The sequence below is a fragment of the Maniola jurtina genome, chromosome 7 (assembly GCF_905333055.1).
Source record: "Maniola jurtina chromosome 7, ilManJurt1.1, whole genome shotgun sequence".
NCBI classification, from domain to species: domain Eukaryota; kingdom Metazoa; phylum Arthropoda; class Insecta; order Lepidoptera; family Nymphalidae; genus Maniola; species Maniola jurtina.
The window spans coordinates 2,253,350-2,274,773 of NC_060035.1; the positions used below are offsets into that span (position 1 = coordinate 2,253,350).

The window sequence follows — 21,424 nt, forward strand, 5'->3', positions numbered from 1 at the left end:
AATTAATTATCGCCACTGTATCATCTTTCAAATCTAACAAATCTGACAAACAAAAGGTGTACAATAGTACTTACTTTAAATAAATGACTTTGACTTTGACTCTACAAACTAATAGAAGATTAACTAATAATATTATATAATATTATTAGTTAATCTTCTTATTAATATATAAAAATAAAGTCATTAATTTTTTAACCTTTAAGAGTGAAAGTCAAATGCAAAGCATCCATATAATATATTGCAAAAATAATCGTTTTGATATTTTTTTTACTGTATTTCAAGAAAATATTTTGAAAAGAAAGAAAATACTTACTACGATTAGATTCTAGTTTAAAGCCTGATAGAAAGATGCGTGTTTTAAAAGTAGGTATGCTAATTTAGAAATATTGCAATAAGTGATAAATCTAAGTATGAATTAAGCTATTAAAGGTAAGTAAGCTTTGAGTTCTTAAGACATTGGCATTAACGCCCACGGACCAATTACCACAGATTGTGTGTTAACGCTGTCGATTATTATCATGTTTAAGAATCTCTTGATTTTATCTTTCAATAGCATGTTATTAAAGTGAGTGTAAACCTTTATGTGTTTACTAGATGATGCGGCCCGCGACTTAGGTTGGCTTAGATGGATTTAGGTATCTAAAGATCCCGTTACAATTTCTCAAAAATATTTCTTATACATATCTATATTTTAATTTCTACGCATACGATATAAAGCTATATGAAAAGTCAAAATCTCAGGTTTCTACATTCAACAGTTTAATTAAGCTATATAGGTACACTAAGTTTCAGTTTTTCCATTTAACTGACTTCCAAAAAAGGAGGAAGGACTTCTCCTTTTTAAGGGGAGGGGAAAAGGGAAAATTGCTTTGTCTCTCTTTCCATTCATATCGTTTACTCAATGATTATCATAAAACTACAAGGTCTGTTTTTGCTTACAAGACCTAGGTACATATATTTATACAACAATGAGGCTTAGTAAAATTTTGGTTTACTGGAAGTTTCATCATAAATGGTCATAAAATGCCATAGACTTGTTGTAAAATGGTAAAGCAATTTTTCGAACAATTTAATATCTATTAAAACTAGAACAAACTGAATGAGTTTGAATTAAATAAGTCATTCATGATACAATCCAGCTACGTGACCTTAGAATTACTGTTGAATAATGTATACTATCTATGGCCTAAGAATGATTTAATAATCCATCACATTTAAATAATATTTTGGCGCAAATTATTCAACCCTGCATGTCCTTGATATGGACGCAATGTCAAGTCTGACGAAACAATCGTCAATTTGTACGCAAGTTGCGCCTGTGTCATCTACATATTATCGATTTATTATTACGAGAAGATGCCTGCTACTTCTTCCGGTTTTTTTAAATCCCATGGGAAATCCTTGATTTTTCGGTATAAAATATAACCTATGTCACTCTCCAAGTCTTTAACTATACGCATGTAAAAAATCACGTCGATGCATTGCTCTATTGCGACGTGATTGAAGGACAAACCAACAAACAAATAAACCAATTTTCCACATAATTTTTGTTATGTTCTCAAAGATCTGTGATCCTTGAGAACATTATGAAAGTATATTACCTGGCACCCACTTCCGGCCTTGCTTGCTTTAATGGTGAAAAACATCGTGAGGAAACCTGTGTACCTTAGAGTTCTCCATAATGTTCTCAAAGATAGAGCCTCGATAGCTCAACGGTTGAGGAACGGACTGAATTCCGAAAGGTCGGCGGTTCAAACCCCACCCGTTGCACTAGTGTCGTACCTACTCCTGGCACAAGCTTTACGCTTAATTGGAGGGGAAAGGGGAATATTAGTCATGATTAGCATGGCTAATATTCTTTTTAAAAAAAAGATCTGTGAAGTCTGCCAATCCACCTTGGCCAACCTGGTAAACTATGGCCAAAGCCCTTCTCATTCTGATTGGAGACTCTTGTTTAGTGGTCCGATAATGAGTTGTTGTTGATGATGATGATGATAAATATTTGCTGCGTAACGTAGGTAACTCTTGGAGTCACCTTTCGAGTCGAAAATAGAGCACATTAATATTTGACCTCTGTGGACTGTTGTATAACGCAAAAAAAATTGAATGCGTAATCAAAAATCGAAATCGCATACCTACTCACTGAAGATCAAATTACATTAGTATAAGTAGGTAAAGCACAACCGATATCTATAATCCGGCGAATAAAATTTAACTGCACTTAAATTGGGTGATAAAATCGACACTTGCGCTACTTACCTACCTTCTGTGAAGGAACTTTGCGGTAATGTGTGTAATTATTATTAACACTCGCTAAATTGAATTTAAAATTTTGTCGCATTGCACTACTTTCATTGTATTGCATACTTTAAGGCTATAGAGAGAGAGAGTGCGCGTGTACCTTCGTTATTTTATAAAAGCTGAAAGTTTCTCTGCGTATTTATCCCCAGAAAATACAAGATACAGATTTTTTTATACCTTTATCACCTGTTATCTCCCAAAGCCACCATGATTCAAACTTCATAGTCGCTGATCGTTTCTCCCTGTGCTGGGGACAATACGCAGAGAAACATTCACCTATTATAAAATAACAAATATCTGGCACGCACTGGCTCTTAAGTCTTAGTCCATTAATTTTAAATCTACATAAAATTGAATTCATCGTCTTAAATGTAAGTGCATAACGCGCTTTTTATTTAGACAAAAATTAAAGTACACTGTAAGTAAAAGTTATTTTAGTAAAAAAAATATAGGTATGAACTCTCTACTCTGAATTTTCCAAAGAAAATGTTTGGAACCACGATACTGTTTGCACGTGTCGGCTCTTGGAATGAGAAGGGTTTAGGCCATTGTCCACAACGCTGACCTAGACCTTTGAGAACATTATGGAGAACTCTAAGGTATACACTATACACTATGCAGGTTACTTTACGATGTTTTTCACCATTAAAGCAAGTGATATTTAATAGCTTAAAACGCATGTAACTTCGAGAAGTTAGAATTGCGTGCTAGGATTCGAACTCCGATTAGGAAACTGACGTCTTAACCGCTAGGCTATCATCGCTTTTTATGGAAATTATACTGGACTACAATCTTACCTGCTTCATAGATATTGGTACTGATTCTGAGCACAACTTTAGGGTATTCGCATCCTCTTATTACTAATATGATATGAAAAGGATAGACAGAGTTTGACAGTTTTAAATTTAATTTAGAAGTAGCGTGCTAAAATTCATTTTCCGTCCTTTTTTAACCCCCGACCCAAAAAAGGGGTGTTATAAGTTTGACGTGTGTATCTGTGTATCTGTGTGTCTGTGTATCTGTGTATCTGTGTATCTGTGTATCTGTCTGTGGCATCGTAGCGCCTAAGCGAATGAACCGATTTTAATTTAGTTTTTTTTGTTTGAAAGGTGGCTTGATCGAGAGTGTTCTTAGCTATAATCTAAAAAAATTGGTTCAGCCGTTTAAGAGTTATCAGCTCTTTTCTAGTTTTCTTGTAGAAAAGAAGGTTAGATAACCGTTAGGTTCATAATACTATGTCAATAGACAAATGTCAAGCTGTCAAGATGGACGTTGCCTAAATACATAATTATTTATTTGAAAATGATGTTTTGGAAAACTCAAATACTTTGGATCGTCGGGGGTGTTATAAATTTTTAATTTACACTTGTTAATAATATTAAAAAGCAAAAGATGCAGATACTTTAAAAGTTTAGAGAAAGAAGAAGAAAGGCAACAGAATCAGCGCCATTGCGGTCTAAAATAAAACTCCCCTGCCTTACCTTACCTGTTTAGAAGATAAGCCTATTTACTCTTATGTTTATTAGACTCATTAGATAGCTCTTACTCGGGTGTGACAATGAAGAATCCTCTCGAGGTCTGGTAGATCTTGCGCTCCTGCATCAGCTGGGCGAGCGTGTCGTACACGACTTCTTGCGAAGGGGTCTGCATTGAAGGGAACTTCGATGACAGCGATGTCCTTATGCTTTCTAGTGTTGCGGATTGCCCCTGTAAAAGATCAAGAAGAAATTGTTAAATAAGAAGTTTATCATCATCATCATCATCAGCCTGTGGACGTCCTCTGTTGGACATAGGCCTTTCCTAAAGAGCCACCTTCTTCCAGCCTTTCTCATCCAGCCACTTCCCGCCAGCCGCTTTATATCGTCGGTCCATCGAGCTGGAGGGCGTCCCATACTACGCTTGCCTAAACGCGGTCTCCACTCAAGGACTTTCCGGCTCCAACGGCCATCGCCTCTACGACAGGCATGGCCTATCCACTGCCACTTCAGCTTGCTATAAGAAGTTGATAGGAAGAAAATTCGTCATAACTGTTGGCTTAGCAATGTAAGACTAGAAATTATTGTAATAACAAATCCGTTTAACCGATTTTGACTAATCTGATGAGATGAAATGATATTAAAGATCAAATACTGCTCAGTAAGCGCTATGCAAAGCAGTAAACACTTAAGTCAGTATTGAATTTGATAAGCACTTTATAGGCGTCATAACTAATTCCTAAAACTGACAGCAGGTATTTTATCTGTTATCACTCTATCACAATTTCAATAAGTAGGTATGAATATTTTAAGAAACCACTCCAGTCTAATGCGCATATTCATCAATCAAATTGGTAGGTATTATCTAGATCTCCTTGGACATTGATATATCCTACGACCTTCAGAGATTTAACAACGTATTTGAATTGAAAATTCACTTCTAGATTGCTATCATATCCGTAGTACTCGTATGTACCATTTGGTTTCTTGATCATGTGAAATGAATAATCAAATGTTAATAAAGTTGACATTTGGAGGCTCCCATATTAAGTCTAACGGCCAAAATTAATGATCACAAGTTACTTAGCGACGTTGTAAAATACCATAAAAACTTTGATAAATTAACATAACACACAGATTATTACAGATAGGATTAATTATTTATAAATGTGATCAAAAGAACTTCCGTGAAGTTTGATCAATATTATATTATTATGACTTTATTCAAAAATATTATTATAAACTTTCGACCGTAAGATACATTAATGTTTAAGTTCAAACATTTTTATATTTAAACATTATTAATACTAAAACCGACAAAAAACGGAAGATAATTAGATTTCATTAGCGTGAAATCGAGTGGTGAAAAAAGTAAAAAATTCATCGAAAATTTATATAATATTATTCTGATATTAAATAGCTGATATAAAATACCTTAAAGAAATTTTATTCGAGGTATTTTATTATTTATTTCACATCATTTATTCGTCAGAAAAGCGAACAAGGAAGGACAGCGTGCGTGTAAATAATTAATTAATGCAATTAGTCTCGATATTCAAAGGCTAATCTCATCTCACGATAAAGTCGACGCGAATTCCAGAGAAAGGTAGATAGGCGTATATCGATTGCATATTTAATCGATACAAGACCGCGACAAGTCCTAAATTATTTGTCCGCCTTACTTCTAGTTTGAGAGACAATTTAAGATGCTCAATGTGCAGTAGCGATGGGCGTTTTTTGCAAAAAAACAATCGAATGAATCGAACAATTGAACAATCAATTGTCGATTTATTCGTCTTCACACAAAACAATGCAATGAAAATGAACTATTACATTAAAAAATTTAATAATGCCTGCTTCTGGAATAATGTTTATAAATTCAGAAGTGGTCTTGCATTAACTTGAATTTGTGATGCCATCTGACACTACACGATTATAATTATGTACATCTACATGGTCTGATCTAATATTCTGGCGCTATGTCTAATGATTATGTAAATGACAAAAAAGCTTGGATTTGATGCGCTCCAGCAATACACGGCGCTGCAATTGCTTGTATACAGTATGGCATATTATTGTAAATTGTACATTTGAAAAGAGCAACCGCCGAGTTTCTTGCTGGTTCTTCTCGGTAGGAACAGCATTCCGAACCAGTGGTAGATTATTTTGACGATTCAAAAGCACTTGTAAAAGTTTAATTGAATAAAAATAATTTGAATTTGAATTTGAATTTTATGCAAATAATAATCTTTAATTTTTCAGTCCATAGTATTTGCTTTTTACGGCCATCTCTTAGCCTATAAATAGTCTGCCTTAGTTAGTGACAAACCGGTTGTGATTTACTTGAGCACTGCCAAACTGCTCCAGTAAGCGTTAATTTATTGGGAACTTTTATAATATAGGTAACTTAGGCACAATACGCATATCGTATCGGTCCCATATCGGAACAGTTAGGTCAGGAGCTCTGAAAATCACTGGAGGAGATATATCTGAGCATATCTGAGCATGGGTACTTAGTGCACAATAAGCATGAAATTCAGGCAGATGTGAATTGTGAGTCGAAATTTCGTTTTTTTGTCGAGTCGTATGCCGAAAGATCTGGAGCCCACTGCATTATTGTAATAATAAAACTCCTATATCATTATATATTTTTTTAATAGAATATTAGCCATGTTAATTGACTTGACTCGACTAATATTCCCTTTTCCCCTCTAATTAATTATTAAACGTAAAGCTTGCGTAGGTAGAAGTTAGGAGTAGGTACCACAATAGTGCTACGGGTGGGGTTTGAAGCCCTAAGAGGATTGGAAAGGGATCACGACCCTCAGAAATGAGGAATATGATGCAGAAAAAGGGAGAACTACTCTTAGGTGTGCTCACGTTTAAATAGAAACAGCATTATATTGATATCAAGGTGCAATCCTTCAAGCAAACCCGTCGGCTACTTTACCGAGCAACATTATAGCCGATCCACTTTAGAATTTAAATAACAACAATAACAACAAAATTGCATAAACTTTCCACACTGTTATTTCCTTGTTAAGATAATTCCAATTCAATATTACGAATCGTGCGATCTAAACGTCTCATTATCCGGTTCAAATTTCCAGCCCACATTTGGTATTTAGAGTGAGACCTGACGGCGACATTCTATTGTTGAAGATTGCGATTCAGTTGCGAAAGGGCTTAAGGCCTTCGCACACTCGATACTTTTACATGTTTTTATACTTCTCAGGCGATTAGGCCACTTTCATGTTTATAGGAGTTTGTTTTAACCAAATCGCTGTCGGATTGTCGTCACTGGTCATCGGTTATTAACCCCCGACCCAAAAAGATATAAGTTTGACGTGTGTATCTGTGTATCTTGTGGCATCTTAGCTCCTAAACTAATGAACCGATTTTAATTTAGTTATTTCTGTTTGAAAGGTGGATTGATCGAGAGTGTTCTTAGCTATAATCTAAGAAAATCAGTTCAGCCGTTTGAAAGTTATCAGCTCTTTTCTAGTTACTGTAACCTTCACTTGTCGGGGGTGTTATAAATTTTTAATTTACACTTGTAACTTAGGTGTGACTACATCTAGGCGCATCGTGAATTTCATGTAATTAAGAATTTAGCAACTGCGTCTAATACTAACTTTTCAATTGCTTCGCTGCATCATATAATGCAGATTTAATCGCAGTATCAAAACTATTGAAATGCATATTTTTGCTGTATCGATTTCCTTAATCACTCAACAACTCACGGTATTCGATCGTAGTATGTAAGATTTTTGGAAGGAAGGTAAATACCGAAAGGTCGTATCGCATTTTGGCGACACAAATCTCTGATACAAATGCTCGTGCTTCTGGCTCCACGGAAGACCAGCGCTGTAGCATCGTAATCTCGACACACTCCTGGCATAGTCAACAGATAGCTAACAAATAGCGATTAAATCGCCGATCGCTGATACTAAAATTAAGAGTGTGCAAATGCCTTTATGAAGCTTGACAAATTTAGTAAATTATGCGTTGGAATGTTGGGCTAAATTGTTTATTATAAAATGATTATTCTGTAATGGTATCGCGCTTTTAAGTTATAGCCCTGGGTATCGGCTGTTTTTGTTGTGAAATCAAAGGACGTATATTTTCTTACTCTATCTTTAGAATCTGGAATTGGAGAACATTATTAAATTCTGGTATTAACTTGCATTCAATCTGAACCTCATATTTAACTCATACGAGTTAGTCGACAAGTAATGGGAATGTATAACAACCCTTAGAGTTGAAAAAATAAAATAATTAAAGGGCCATCGTTGTCAACTGATAGACCTCGACTGCTGGACAAACATCTCTTGTAGGGGTATCCACACACGCTGCAATCTTGCACCGCCTGTATCCATCAACTCCATGTTACTCGTTTGATGTAATCCATCAAGGTCGTCATTTTAGCACCATGAGACTTCAACGTCTTTTGTTCTTAGAACTTTGTCATTGCCTTCAGCTTCGTTCATCTATGGTTCAGCTATGTTATGAAACTATGGAGCTTCAGCTCGTTGATCTATAGTTGCATACATTTATTATCATCATGATTTCAACCCTCCGATCTTCTCTCAGAATGAAAAATCCACCACGCTGACCAAGTACGGATTGATAGACTTTACACACTTTTGAGAATTTTATGGGAACTCTCATGCATTACTAACTGATTTCCTCAAGATGCATTCCTTTTTCGTATAAAAGCAATAACTCCGAAAAGTCAAAGATGCTGCTCGGTATCAAATCTTGGACCACCAAATAGGACGCCGAAGTCATAAACACAAGGCTATCACTTATATTACATAAACCATATTATCCATTCAAAGAAATCAGACAAGATTATTCCTATGCAAATTCAACGATAGGTCTCTGAGATCACGGGCCACGGCATTCCATTCCAGATTATAAAGATTGCGAAATGCCACACGGCACAAAAAATACAAAAAGAAAACCGTTATTTAGAGCTTTTTCCATTGAATTTCAGTTATTTTGGGTGCAGCTTTAATACTTATAACAGGATTTTTGCATACCGAATCCGATGCGCGCCTAATACCGGAATGATGACTGTTGGCCATGAAATGTGAAACAAAAATACCATTCCGGTTTCCAGCAGTGTGCTAACCTGTCCTGCCGCATATTTTAGCCTGTGGTCCAATTTTTGTACACTTGGGTGGTAAGAAAATGATCCTACAAAATTGTAACAGATCCTTCCATCATCTCAACCTTCTAATAAGGTTGTGAAGTTCCTGATCTTATCATTTAAAGTATATCCGATAGAAAATCGATAAGCAGGCGAAAAAGATTTTCTATAACAGTGTAAATTAAAAATTTATAACAGCCCCGACAAGTGAAGTTTACAGTAACTAGAAAAGAGCTGATAACTTTCAAACGGCTGAACCGATTTTCTTGGATTATAGTTAAAAACACTCTCGATCAAGCCACCTTTCAAACAAAAAAAAAAACTAAATTAAAATCGGTTCATTAGTTTAGGAGCTACGAGGCCACAGAAAGATACACAGTTACACAGATACAAAGTCATGTCAAACTTATAAAACCCCTCTTTTTGGGTCGGGGGCTAAAAACCGAAATTTCTATTAACTTGTACCATGTCCGTTCAATCGTAGTTTTTTCACATATCCCATCCCTAAATAACGACGCTATGAGGTCAGCTTTTGTATCCGTTGCATTAATGTTTGGTCATAAGTGCCATATAGACAAAATAGAGCAATAAAAATGCTATTGGCTATGCATATAAAATTAGCCTGTCTGTGTTGATATATCTATCTAGTATCTAGTTTGTTCTTTTTGTTCTTTTGCAAAAGTAAAGTAGGTATACGTGACCGATTTGTTAATTGAGATCGTCTGATAATATTTAAATGGGTGCTTCATTGCATACACGGTTGGTAGATACCTACCTACCTACTTACACAATATTTATAAACTTTTGCCCTTTTAGATTCCTTATATTGAAGTAAAGATCATAATAAGCATCTCAGTTCAGGGTTTTCAATGAAATATTAGAATCCACTGTTTTACAAAGTTTTAGTGCTCGGATTTCCAAACCCTTCCATTTCGTTATCATAATACTATCCACTAACTAATCCACTTCTGTCCAAAAAATCTGACTTTATCTAGTCCATTCTAATATTATAAATGCGAAAGTGTGTCTGCCTCTGTCTGCTAACATTTCTCGGCCCAACAGTTAAACCGATTTTGATTAAAGGTACAGAGTTAGCTTACATCCCGGGCACGGACACAGGCTAATTTTTATGCCAGAAAATCAAGAAGTTTCCACAGGATTCTTAAAGGTCCACCCGTCAAAGCGATTTACATGTGGTTCAGGGGTAGCTTGCGTCCCGGAAATTGACATTGGCAACTTTTATCCCAGAAAATTCAAAGAGTTCCCACGGGATTTTAAAAAACCTAAATCCACGCGGACTAGTTCTATCATCTAGTTTCAAATAATCTAGAAGTTAGTTACCTAGTTAGTCTAGCACCTAAAAAATTGGTTGTCTGTAAAGTCGGTTTACTGACGATAGTTGAACGTGACAACAAAGGCCGATTGTGCTTCTTTGTCGCTCGTTCCGCGCTCTCGCTTGCACTTCAAGCCTTACATGGAACGCCTCAGAGCGAGGTAACGCCGCATGAGTCATGTTTTTTCGTGCGTGCAGCCGGCTCTATCGAATTATAAGACGTTGTCACGTCAAAAAGCTTAACTTCAAAATCTAGTTAGTAAGTTAGCCCATTACCTGTGACGTGAGGTCCATGATGCAGTCGCACAGCGCTTCCGGGAGGGGCGTGAACTGCCCCTGGTACGCAGGCGTCACGATGCAGTCTTCTATGTCACCTGCCGACAAACAAATTGATTTTATACACATGTTTCTGAGGTATACACGAGATATCCGGATGAAATTGTGGAATTAACCAAAAAGAAATCAAAGTTTTGTACATATTTATTTATCAAAGCATCCCCGCGGAAACAAGGAGCGTGTCAAAGTATATTTTTATATATATTTTTAGGGTTCCGTACCTCAAAAGGTAGGATCACTTTGTTGTCTGTCTGTCTGTCCGTCCGCCCGTCGTGTCTGTCAAGAAAACTTATAGGGTACTTCCCGTTGACCTAGAATCATGAAATTTGGCAGGTAGGTAGATCTTATAGCACAATTAATGGAATAAATCTGAAAACCGCGAATTTGTGGTTACATCATTAAAAAAAATTTAAATATGTTTAAATTTTCAAAGTATGATAGCTAAACCAAGTGGGGTATCATATGAAGGGGCTTTACCTGTACATTCTAAAACAGATTTTTATTTATTATTATGCATAATAGTTTTTGATTTATCGTGCAAAATGTTGGAAAAAATACCCGAGTACAGAACTCTTTTTGCGCGACTCTGACTCGTACTTGGCCGGTTTTTTTTTGGATCTATCTACAAGCGTTCGATTTTTTGCGGGTCAGTAGTCGCTGAAATTAAAAGCTGATTTACACAGGGTCAGTAGAAAAGTCAGTCGCAGCGCCAATGTCGGCGCCGCGACTGACTTTAACTGTTTACATGAAGTAAAGTAGTAGTGGTGCGTTTCTCACGGTGAGCACACGTGTGTGAAGTCAGTGGGAAAAATGAATTCGCGAAAACAACTGAAACGACGATTTAATTATTTGTTGAAAAATTTATCAATTTTGCTGTTGAATGAGTTAATAGAAATGGTAGAAAATGAGACAACTAAAAATAAACGACAATGGGTAAGAAAATGGATTGACGATAGAAACGAAACTGGTGGCTCTGCTTTGTTGCTGAAGCAATTGCGATTTGAAGATCCTGCGGAGTACAAACTGGCTATGAGGATGTCACCACAGAATTTTGACGAATTGCTGTCAATGATATCGAGCTCTATTCAACGACATGATACATTCATGAGAGATGCTTTACCAGCCAAAATTAAACTGGAAATAACGCTGACATTTTTGGCTTCAGGAATGTACTATCGGTTCCTTAGTCACTTTTATCGTGTCTCAAAACCAGCAATTTCTAAACTAATACCAGAAGTGTGTTGGGCAATATATACGGCACTAAAAACACATATTAAGGTAAGAAAATTTTTATTATTAAATTATTAGAAAATTAAGAAATACAACATCAAAATAGTATTAAGAATTTTCATAAGCACGCATAATCGTGTTAACAGCAGTGTTATTTTCACTTTCAGCTTCTTCGTTGATCGTGGTGTTGTAATTCAAACCTGAGGGTGTAATAATAACCTGCCTGGGGTTTACAAATGTGGGGTTCGTTGATCGATCGGAAGGATGAAATCCTAAAGAGCTGTTGCTAGTGGCAGGCTCGGCAACCTCTGGCGGGTAAAATGTTATGGTGTTGTCGCTTGATGCAGTCATTGGGTTGGGCTCCAGGGAGTAAAATCCCATGCTACTTGTGCTGCTTGTTGTAGTTGCTGCCGGACTAGGGATAATATAGTTAGGGGATGAAGAGTGTGCATTTTCTGTATACTTCTTTTGTTGTATATTAGCCAATCTAGCTTTAGATAATATTTTTTGGATCTCTTCTTGTGCAATAACAGATTGTTCTTCAGACAGTTTTTTTAGTTGAGCCGCCACATGTTTACCGAAAATATCAGCGTCAGACTCTTCTTCAGATGGTGACATTTTAACATCATTTGACACACTTTTTAAGTCCTTTATCATGGCGGCCATCTGAGATATTTTGGAGCGTTTTGATCGCGGAGGCCCAGGTTGATTGGGAGCTATCACAGAATTTCGAACTGGCGTCTGGATGGCTTGAGTTGGCGTTTCAGTAGAATTATCATTATTTTCAGTAGATCTTGATACATTTTCAGCTCCGTCACCAACACCCTCAGCTTCACCCAACTCAGCGTCATCGTTGCTGGTTCCTGAGTTATCCTGTTAATGAGAATAAAATGTTATGTTTAATAAATCATTAGTTGATGATAATACGTATTTAGGTTGTAATTATTTTTTTTTGTTTACAGATTCCAGAACGAGAGGAAGAATGGAAAATTATTGAAGGCGGTTTCAATACCAAGTGGAATTTCCCTTCGTGTTATGGAGCAATCGATGGGAAGCATATTATAATTAAAGCTCCTCCAAATAGTGGAAGTGAATTTTATAATTATAAAAAAACCAATAGTACAGTATTGTTAGCACTTGTAGACCACGACTATTGTTTTTCATATATAGACGTTGGAGCGAATGGAAACGCCTCTGATGGAGGTGTTTTCAAAAATTCCTCATTATATCGTCGGTTGGAAGATGGATTGCTTCCTACAAATGGAGTAATAGTTGGTGATGCAGCATTTCCACTGAAGAATTATTTACTAAAACCCTATCCAGGTACGCAGCTAAGTACTGCCGAGAAAGTCTTTAACTACAGGTTGTCGCGTGCAAGGCGCATAAGTGAAAATGCTTTTGGTATACTGGTTTCTAGATTCCGAGTGTTCGAAAAAGCAATTCCAACCCATGTGGACACAGTTGATGCCATTGTCTGTGCAGCCTGTGCCCTGCATAATTGGTTGCGAAAGCGTTCAAGTTCCTACATAACATCTACTTGTGTAGACAGAGAGGACAATGATGGACAAATAATAGAAGGAACATGGAGATCGGAAATAAATCCACTATCAAGCATTTCAGAACAACAAAGAGGCAACCATTCCATGACTGCTAAAGAAAAAAGAGACCTATATAGGAACTTCTTCATGAGTGCTGGACGTGTGCCATGGCAATTGGATAGAATTCATTAATTTTGTATAGGTACCTAGGATGGAAATAAAATAAATAAGTTACAATAAATACTTACCATTGTTTTCCTTTTTACAATAGCATTTTTTATAAAGCCGTCCAGTTCTTGAAACCACTTGACTTTTGGGACATATACGTCCCCACTAGCGCCAGATCTGGTGGATTTTTGTATCTTGTCGAGCTCTAAATAATATGTAGCCCTTATGGCTTTAATTTTATTTTTTACTTCAGTAGAAGTGAGCCCTTGGATTTGCATTTGTTGAGCCATATTTTGCAACGCTGTTGACCGCATTTCTTTATTGCGGTAATTTAGGGATTTAATATCCCAAAGGCACTCGTTTTCGCCATATAATTGCACCAATTTTAAGGTTTCGTCTTCGCTAAGCTTACGCGTCATTTTTATCGCCAGCGAAAAAAACGTGGTCACTCTACAACGCAGCGACAGTGACTAACCACGCACTGGCTTGTCTGTTTACACGGAGTTTATTTGGCTGGCGCGGGGGTGCGCGGGTGGCGGGGGGCGCCAACTGACTTTAAAATATTCGTGTCCGAATATTCAAGTCAGCGCTGACTTCAAGCCACTGTACTGACTTCAAATCAGTTTACACAGGGTTTTTTTCGGGTCAGCACTGACTTGCCTCGAATTTGTAGTCAGTTACTGACCCTGTGTAAATCATCTCTTAGATGAGGTCCAATTTTTGTGGCCCCATAATAAATTACTTAAGCCTACATTTTATTACTATTTTGAAACGATTTAAAATTATAGAAAATCCCGTCAAAGTCATTTGTTTTTCGTGACAAAAATATTTTATGCCCATCTCCAAGATGCAAGCTATTCAGTGCCAACTTTTGTCATGAATTTAGCGGATGAGCCGTAAAATGTTGCTATAACCGAACAATCACTAACAGTCCATTCGTAACCCTTTATCTAAAGTATAGAAACTTTAGTAGACAATAGACATGTTATCCACTTGAACTACTCGTAAACTGAGTTCTACCACCAAAGTTAGAACTTTGGAGGACTGAACTGAGACCTAACTTAAACGCTAGATCGTTTCAAACTAATCCCAATTTCTAACCCCTTGAGCCTACTAATACTGGTTCTAATTGCATTATATTATGTATATTTCATTAGTTTTTACTTTGTAAAGTCTAAATATTATAAAAATATACTTAGGTCTCGTTTTGAATACATTTTTCGATAGTGTTTTTATCTAATTTACTTTGTATTATTGCTCGTGATGTTAAACTGCTGGAACAATTTTGAATAGGTATCTACTTTATTTTATTAATGGAAACTTTTACGGAATTATAACTTTAAATGTAAACATGGTAAATTGAGTTGATTCTATAAGTAGGTATGAGTATACAAATCTAAATTAAAAATTTATAATAACACCCCCGAAAAGTGAAGATTACAGTAACTAGAAAAGAGCTGATAACTTTCAAATGGCTGAACCGATTTTCTTGGATTATAGCTAAGAACACTCTCGATCAAGCCACCTTTCAAACAAAAAAACTAAATTAATATCGGTTCATTAGTTTAAGAGCTACGATGCCACAGACATATACACAGATACAAACGTCAAACTTATAACACCCCTCTTTTTGGGTCGAGGGTTAAAAATATAGACCGGTTCTATATTGGAGTAAGATTTTGTATAGAAGATTTTGTGTAGAAGTTATTGTGTTCACCGGTTTACCCTATCCTTTTGTAAAGTTGGTAATTTAAACAATATTTTGGTGTATTTCTCAAAGAATAAAAGTGCAAACTGCAAAGAGCGAATGCGTTAAAACCATCCAATAACATGTATCTGCGTGAAAGGCAAAGTTATATTTCCATAGGGGAAATAGAACTGCAACTGGCAATACAAACGCAAATATTGGATCTGAAATGGAACCATCGGCAGAAAGGGTCAAAAGTAATACAATGTTGCGTGTTCTATCTTGATCTATGTTTTAAATTTTGTATTTCTATTTATTTTCCGTATTTTTCCAAGTTTTATCATGGTTCTATCGTGGTTATCAATTGAGTAATACTGTAAGCTAATCTGTTAATGCTTTAGTTTTAGTATTTTTAACCCCCGACCCAAAAAGAGGGATGTAATAAGTTTGATGTGTGTATCTGTGTATCTGTATGTATGTCTGTAAGTGCACTTTTTAGATCTTGACCTCAAACTACTTTCTCTTAAAATCAACTCCCGGAATAGCGTTACTTGTATTGCTACATGAACTCAAGTCCCACAAATGAAGGCGTTGTTTAGTGACATTCAATTTTAGTGGTACATTTATTAAGTTATATCCGTGCTGAAGCGCCATTGCAACTCATATCCTATAGCCGTGGGACCGGGGAGTTAGCGTGGTGCTCATAAATTGTGTTCACAATGCAGTCGCAACGTAGTCGCCCTGTTTTGGCAATGCGCCAAACTGCTTTGCCCCAAGGTGTATGAGATGGCGATTTCATGATATTCCTCTATTACCTAAGAACTAGTTTCATTTGTAAATTGCCTAATACGTGATGACATTGCAGTCAAGGAATGCCTGATCCAACATATCAATTATTATTACGACTTAGGAGGCTTCAACAAATCCGTAACAAATCAGTGACAAATCAGTAGCAAATCAGTAACAAATCAGCAGTTATCTTTTGGTACTAATATTATAACGAGGAAAGATTTTGTTTGCTATTAATCGATAACTCTGAAACTACTGAACCGATTTTAATAATTCTTTCACCATTAAAAAAGATATAAAATAATTACATAGGTAGCGTGGACAAAGTCGCGGGCAAAAGTTAGTAACTTATAACTTAAAAGCCACGACATACCTACAGTCAATAAGCGCCTTTTGACATAATAAAGCTGATTTTGTAGTCTTTGATATTATTATTGTCGTGCATTATTTGAACTATTACGTTTCAGCGTGGAATATTCTCATGGCGGCTATGCTAGCCTGTAGAATGCATACCACGGCATATTTGGTTTTCTCAAGCAGACCAGTCAGACGGATCGACTTACTCGTCCGCTCGTCCACTCAGACAATACGTGCGTTGTCGTGAACAAATTGTGCGTGTTAATTGCTAACAATGCTTACTCTTCCGCACTAAGCGTCCTAAATAGTGGCATTTCCTTGTAATTACAGTATAGTAGCTTTTGCTGTTTGTTGTATTACAGATTGCTGTATCATCTTCTACTGTTTATAATCACTACCCACATTATAAACTAGCTGATGTGCGACTTCGTCCGCGTGGATTTAGGTTTTAAAAATCCCGTGGGAATTCTTTGATTTTCCGGGCTACAGTTTTCCCTTCTGTCGACTGCCCCCACTGACTGCCAATTTTTCTTTAATATTAGATAGTTTCATCTTTTAGTACAGGAGTAGTTGTACTTAGGCCCACTTGCATGACAAGCAGTTCAAGTCAAAATAGGTTTTACAAGTCAGATTTTGTTAATTTTGGACCATTTTACCTTAATTATGGAGGCATGTCTCGTGAAAGCCACTTTGCTTTTTTTTATTTAAACTTTATTAGGCTATAAACTTTGCACACATAATCACCATGTTAACTTAACATTCGAAAATCTGCAGTGATATAGCTTATCACGAGCCAGATTCAAAGAGGTCCTTACCTCCTTTGCTAGTGAGGCGAGGATAACGAAGTGCTCCGAGATTGCCTCTTCAGCTAACCTACATACACACGAGCTGAACTTGTCGTGTTAGTAGGTAGGTACCATCTTCAGAAATGCTGGGAAGATTTTTGGCAAAAGGATCTTTTGGTTTCTTAATTGTATATTTTTACTTATTTTTTTTTAAAGAATATTAGCCAATGTTATTGGTATTCCTTCTTCTCTTTCAACTAATCAAGGAAGTTAAGTTAACAGCTTAACTGTCCGTCCAGAATTTAGTCCATCTTCGTCCGCTTTTAAGTTTTTTAGACGACTATCATGAAGACCCTACAATTTTTAATTTTTTAATTCACATACAAGACGTTAGCCCTTGACTGCATTCTCACCTGGTGGTAAGTGATAATACACTTTAAGATGGAACGGGCTAACCTGGAAGGGGAATGACAGTTTTCATTAAACTCCTTTAATTTCTACACGGCACCGGAACGCCCGAATTTTGTCAAGACGAATCTTGTGGTTAATAGGGCTCTCTCCGTCACTCGCTTCATACAATCGTAGTTTCAATTTCATTTGAATATTAAGCAACCAAAGTCCATGAAATTTTGTAGACATATTCTAGAAACTAATATCTGTGCCTGTGGTGTTTTAGATTTTTCTAAAAATATGTAGTTTTAAAATTATAGGGGCTCAAAGACCGCGTAACTTTGAAACCGGATATTTTAACAGAAATCTGGAAAACCACAGACATAGATATTAGTTTCTAGAATATGTCTGCAATATTTCATGGACTTTGGTTGCTTAATATTCAAATGAAATTGGAACTACGTTTGCATGAAGCGAGTGACGGAGAGACCCCTCTCAAGGCATGAAAAGATAGACAGAAGGACACTTTCGGATTTATAATGTTAGCATGGATTCTCACGACCAAAACTATTACTATGGTTATTTTGTAAGCACATCCGTATAACATCCTTGTCTCACTGTTAACAAGTATCAACTACACCTATCAAGCATCTTGTATTCGATAAAATCGGTAAGCAATAAAATGTGGGTGTAATCTTGTAAAGCCTAAAGGTGCCGAACGCATATAAAATATTCATTTATGGATGACGGAATGTGTGGGATCACCAAGGCTGCGGAATGCAACATGCGATAATAAATTGAACTTGCGTTCGCGAATATTTCGCATGTTCACAGAATTTAATATGGAAATTTTACTGCATACTCTTTCGAACTTTATTTATTAGGGTCCCGTATCTCAAAAGGAAAAAAGGAACCCTTATTTTATTATATTAAAAGATCACTTCGTTGTCTGTCGTGTCAATTGGGGGAATGAAAACCTATTGGGTAGGTACTTACTGTTGACCAAGAATCATAATTGGCAGGTAGCGAATAATATATTAAGTACTTATAGCACAAGTAAAGGAAAAAATCCAAAAACTTTATGGTTCCATCACAAAAAAGATTAGATTAAATCAGATAATTAGTTTATTAAATCACATCAAGATGACGCTGTCCGTAAACTTGTATTGTAAAGCTAAGCGTAAAATTTTTACTGGTTATAAGATTTCTTGTACAATGTTACGGATACAGAACCCTTCATGTGCGAGTCTGACTCGCACTTGACCGGTTTTTATTTTATTTTATACATGCCTGCGGCATCGATTGCGTGTTTGATGAATTGGCTGGATAGGAAGCCATTTTTAATATACAATATTGAAAGTATTTCACGGTGGATATTGGCTCCATAATTATTAGCACTATTTCTTTGAAATTGGTTCAGTGAAATTCAAAAAAATGTAGGTAAGTTAGTCTTTTCACAAAATAGGTCTGATCCTGATCGAGACCCTTTCTTTTGACGCGACTTCAAAAATAATAGAACAGAAGTCATTTCGGATGGCCAAATGGTTTCTGGCCTATTTCTTTAATTTCTTTTGTCCTACAAAACGTTGATGAAAAATAATAAGTGAGAAATCCGTTTTTTTATTGAATTATAAAAATCGTTGGATATTACTCGCGATATAAAGTTAAACTATTAAAAATGTATGTAGGAAAGGAGTTTTTCTTTTCTCATTTACCTTCAGATGGTGGGAAAATACTTTTGAGACGAACGCAAATCGTAACGTATTTTTAAAGATTAGAATCTGAAAACACTGTATAGTTTTTGTAATAGTTTTTGTTGTTACCAATACATTGCAAAACTTCGTAATGTACCTGTCTACATATCTCGTATATTGTGTAAATCATGTACTTGAATATGGCGATTGAATTGTAATGCTGCATTAATTAATCAACAAGCAATTCAGACCAAAATCTTTCACACATTAATCCTTAGATTGTGCAAGGAATCAAAAGCTTATGGTTCTTAAGCCGTCTCTATGTATTTCTCAATTCCACAGCCACGTGGGAGAGCTTGCATCGTAAATACCGAGCTTAACGATCGGTTGCGAAAAAAAAGATATAAAATGCGTACACTTTTTGTGTCAACGTTGTAAAGGTGGCCACACACGGCCAGTTTAAATCTTGAGGCGCAAGACGCAAGGGCTATTGCGTCGCGTCGCCAAGATATCGCCAAGTTCTTGTACGATCATATTTTTACTAACCCGGACCCAAAAAGAGGGGTGTTATAAGATTGACTGTGTATCTGTCTGTGGCATCGTAGCTCTTAAACTAATGAACCGATTTTAATTTAGTTTTTTTGTTTGAAAGGTGGCTTGATCGAGAGTGTTCAGCCGTTTGGAAGTTATCAGCTCTTTTCTAGTTACTGTAACCTTCACTTGTCGGGGGTGTTATAAATATTTAATTTACACTTGTTGCGTGATAGGCTTGCACTTGACGACAATCATGCTGAGAAAAGCAATGATGAGGTCTTGGTTGGCCGTTGGAGCGCGCTTGCTTAAAAGACGCCTTGCTTTGGCTCTATTAATCGTCACCAGCATCTTATTGCAACTGCAGTTTAATTTTCAACTGTTCTAGCGGTTGAGTACCAGCGGTCTATGTTAATTTGTTTGACGATCAAATTACTATCCAAGCAAGCTGTGTATGGCCGCCTTAATGGTTGAGTCATACGGTGCCCTTGAGCGAGGTAAATTGCATAGTACTTACCAGTACATTAGCAAATATTACGTGATGCCAATAGGGCGCCATTTTTGTAGTTTGCCGACGGTTTTTTTTTAGAACATTTTTGGATGGATAAATTTTTAGAAGACTATGTATGGATAACTTTTAAAAATAACATAAATATGTATTATGACTTATGAAACAATATATTATTATATCTAAAACAGGATATAATATAATATATATATTAAAACAGGATATTTTTCGTATCCAATGAGCTTGAAACACCGAAATAAAATAGACTGGTTAATTGCAAAGAAAACCTTGTTTATTTCTACAGATTTGCTCACTCACTATTATAATAAAAGTCTAACATGACATGCACCGCACCGGTTTATTAATGATCTACCAAAGTTATATATGAGTGATTTTATATTGATTCTTAATAATGAAATAGTTCGGTGGGTCTCCTTGACCCTGCATGAATGACTTTATTATATTTAAATTAAAAATAAATTAAAAATGTTTGGCATCCTGCATCAGATAAAAATTGTATCTTCATCAATAATATCAATGTTAGTTCACAATACCTACGTCTATGTTACAATTTACGTCTTTTTTTATAAATCCTACTCGAAGTTGTTTGGCTATGATTTGAACCATCGATCGTAGGTGAGAATCCACGCATTGTAACTTCTAACCACAAGACCAGCACGGCTTTTACTTAACCACAGCATAAAGCTATCGAAAACAAACAGAAGATCCATGTTTCCAGTTCCACAGTGTATCGACGAAGCCGCGGTAATCTGATAGTTCGTAATATATCGACCCCAAGTTCGCGATGTACTTAATCTCCTGATTCAAGCCAAGGTCCCAGCGGGTCATTTTACAGAGTTAAAACCATGTTAAAGGTCTAGTCACAAACAACGTGCGACGGCCGTACCGGGCAATGACGTCACACTGGTAGCATGATTACTGTGACGCGATGTGGACGTAGCACCTAGAGATTCGTTATACGAGGCATGTTACAGTGAGCAGTGCGATGCAGCGGCATAGTAATCATTGAACAGGTCTTGACGTCGTACCTCAAAAGCAAAAACGGAACCCTTATAGGATCACTTTGTTGTCTGTCTGCCTGTCTGTCTGTCTGTCAAGAAACCTATAGAGTACTTCCCGTTGACCT

At 36.4% G+C, this 21,424-nt stretch overlaps 3 protein-coding genes across 3 annotated transcripts in view; 1 reads left to right on the plus strand and 2 right to left on the minus strand.

Moving 5' to 3' along the window:
* The window catches only part of LOC123866947 (putative uncharacterized protein DDB_G0282133), a 277,632-nt gene that overhangs the window by 49,401 nt on the left and 206,807 nt on the right, over nucleotides 1-21,424 (minus strand). Inside the window, exons 4-5 of the mRNA XM_045908746.1 lie at nucleotides 10,541-10,638; nucleotides 3,848-4,008 (exon numbers count right to left, since the gene is read on the minus strand). Coding sequence (XP_045764702.1) covers nucleotides 3,848-4,008; nucleotides 10,541-10,638 — 259 coding nt within the window. The remainder of the gene's footprint in view (nucleotides 1-3,847; nucleotides 4,009-10,540; nucleotides 10,639-21,424) is intronic.
* Nucleotides 11,303-14,210, minus strand: LOC123866962. Its single transcript, XM_045908772.1, has 2 exons — nucleotides 13,617-14,210; nucleotides 11,303-12,703 (listed from the first exon to the last, which is right to left on the minus strand). Exons 1-2 carry the CDS (start codon nucleotides 13,953-13,955, stop codon nucleotides 11,939-11,941), a joined length of 1,104 nt encoding a protein of 367 aa, XP_045764728.1. The 5' UTR covers nucleotides 13,956-14,210; the 3' UTR covers nucleotides 11,303-11,938.
* Nucleotides 11,411-13,611, plus strand: LOC123866959 (protein ALP1-like). The gene is made up of 2 exons (XM_045908766.1): nucleotides 11,411-11,878; nucleotides 12,793-13,611. The coding sequence occupies exons 1-2, from the start codon at nucleotides 11,411-11,413 to the stop codon at nucleotides 13,558-13,560; spliced, it is 1,236 nt and encodes a 411-aa protein (XP_045764722.1). The 3' UTR covers nucleotides 13,561-13,611.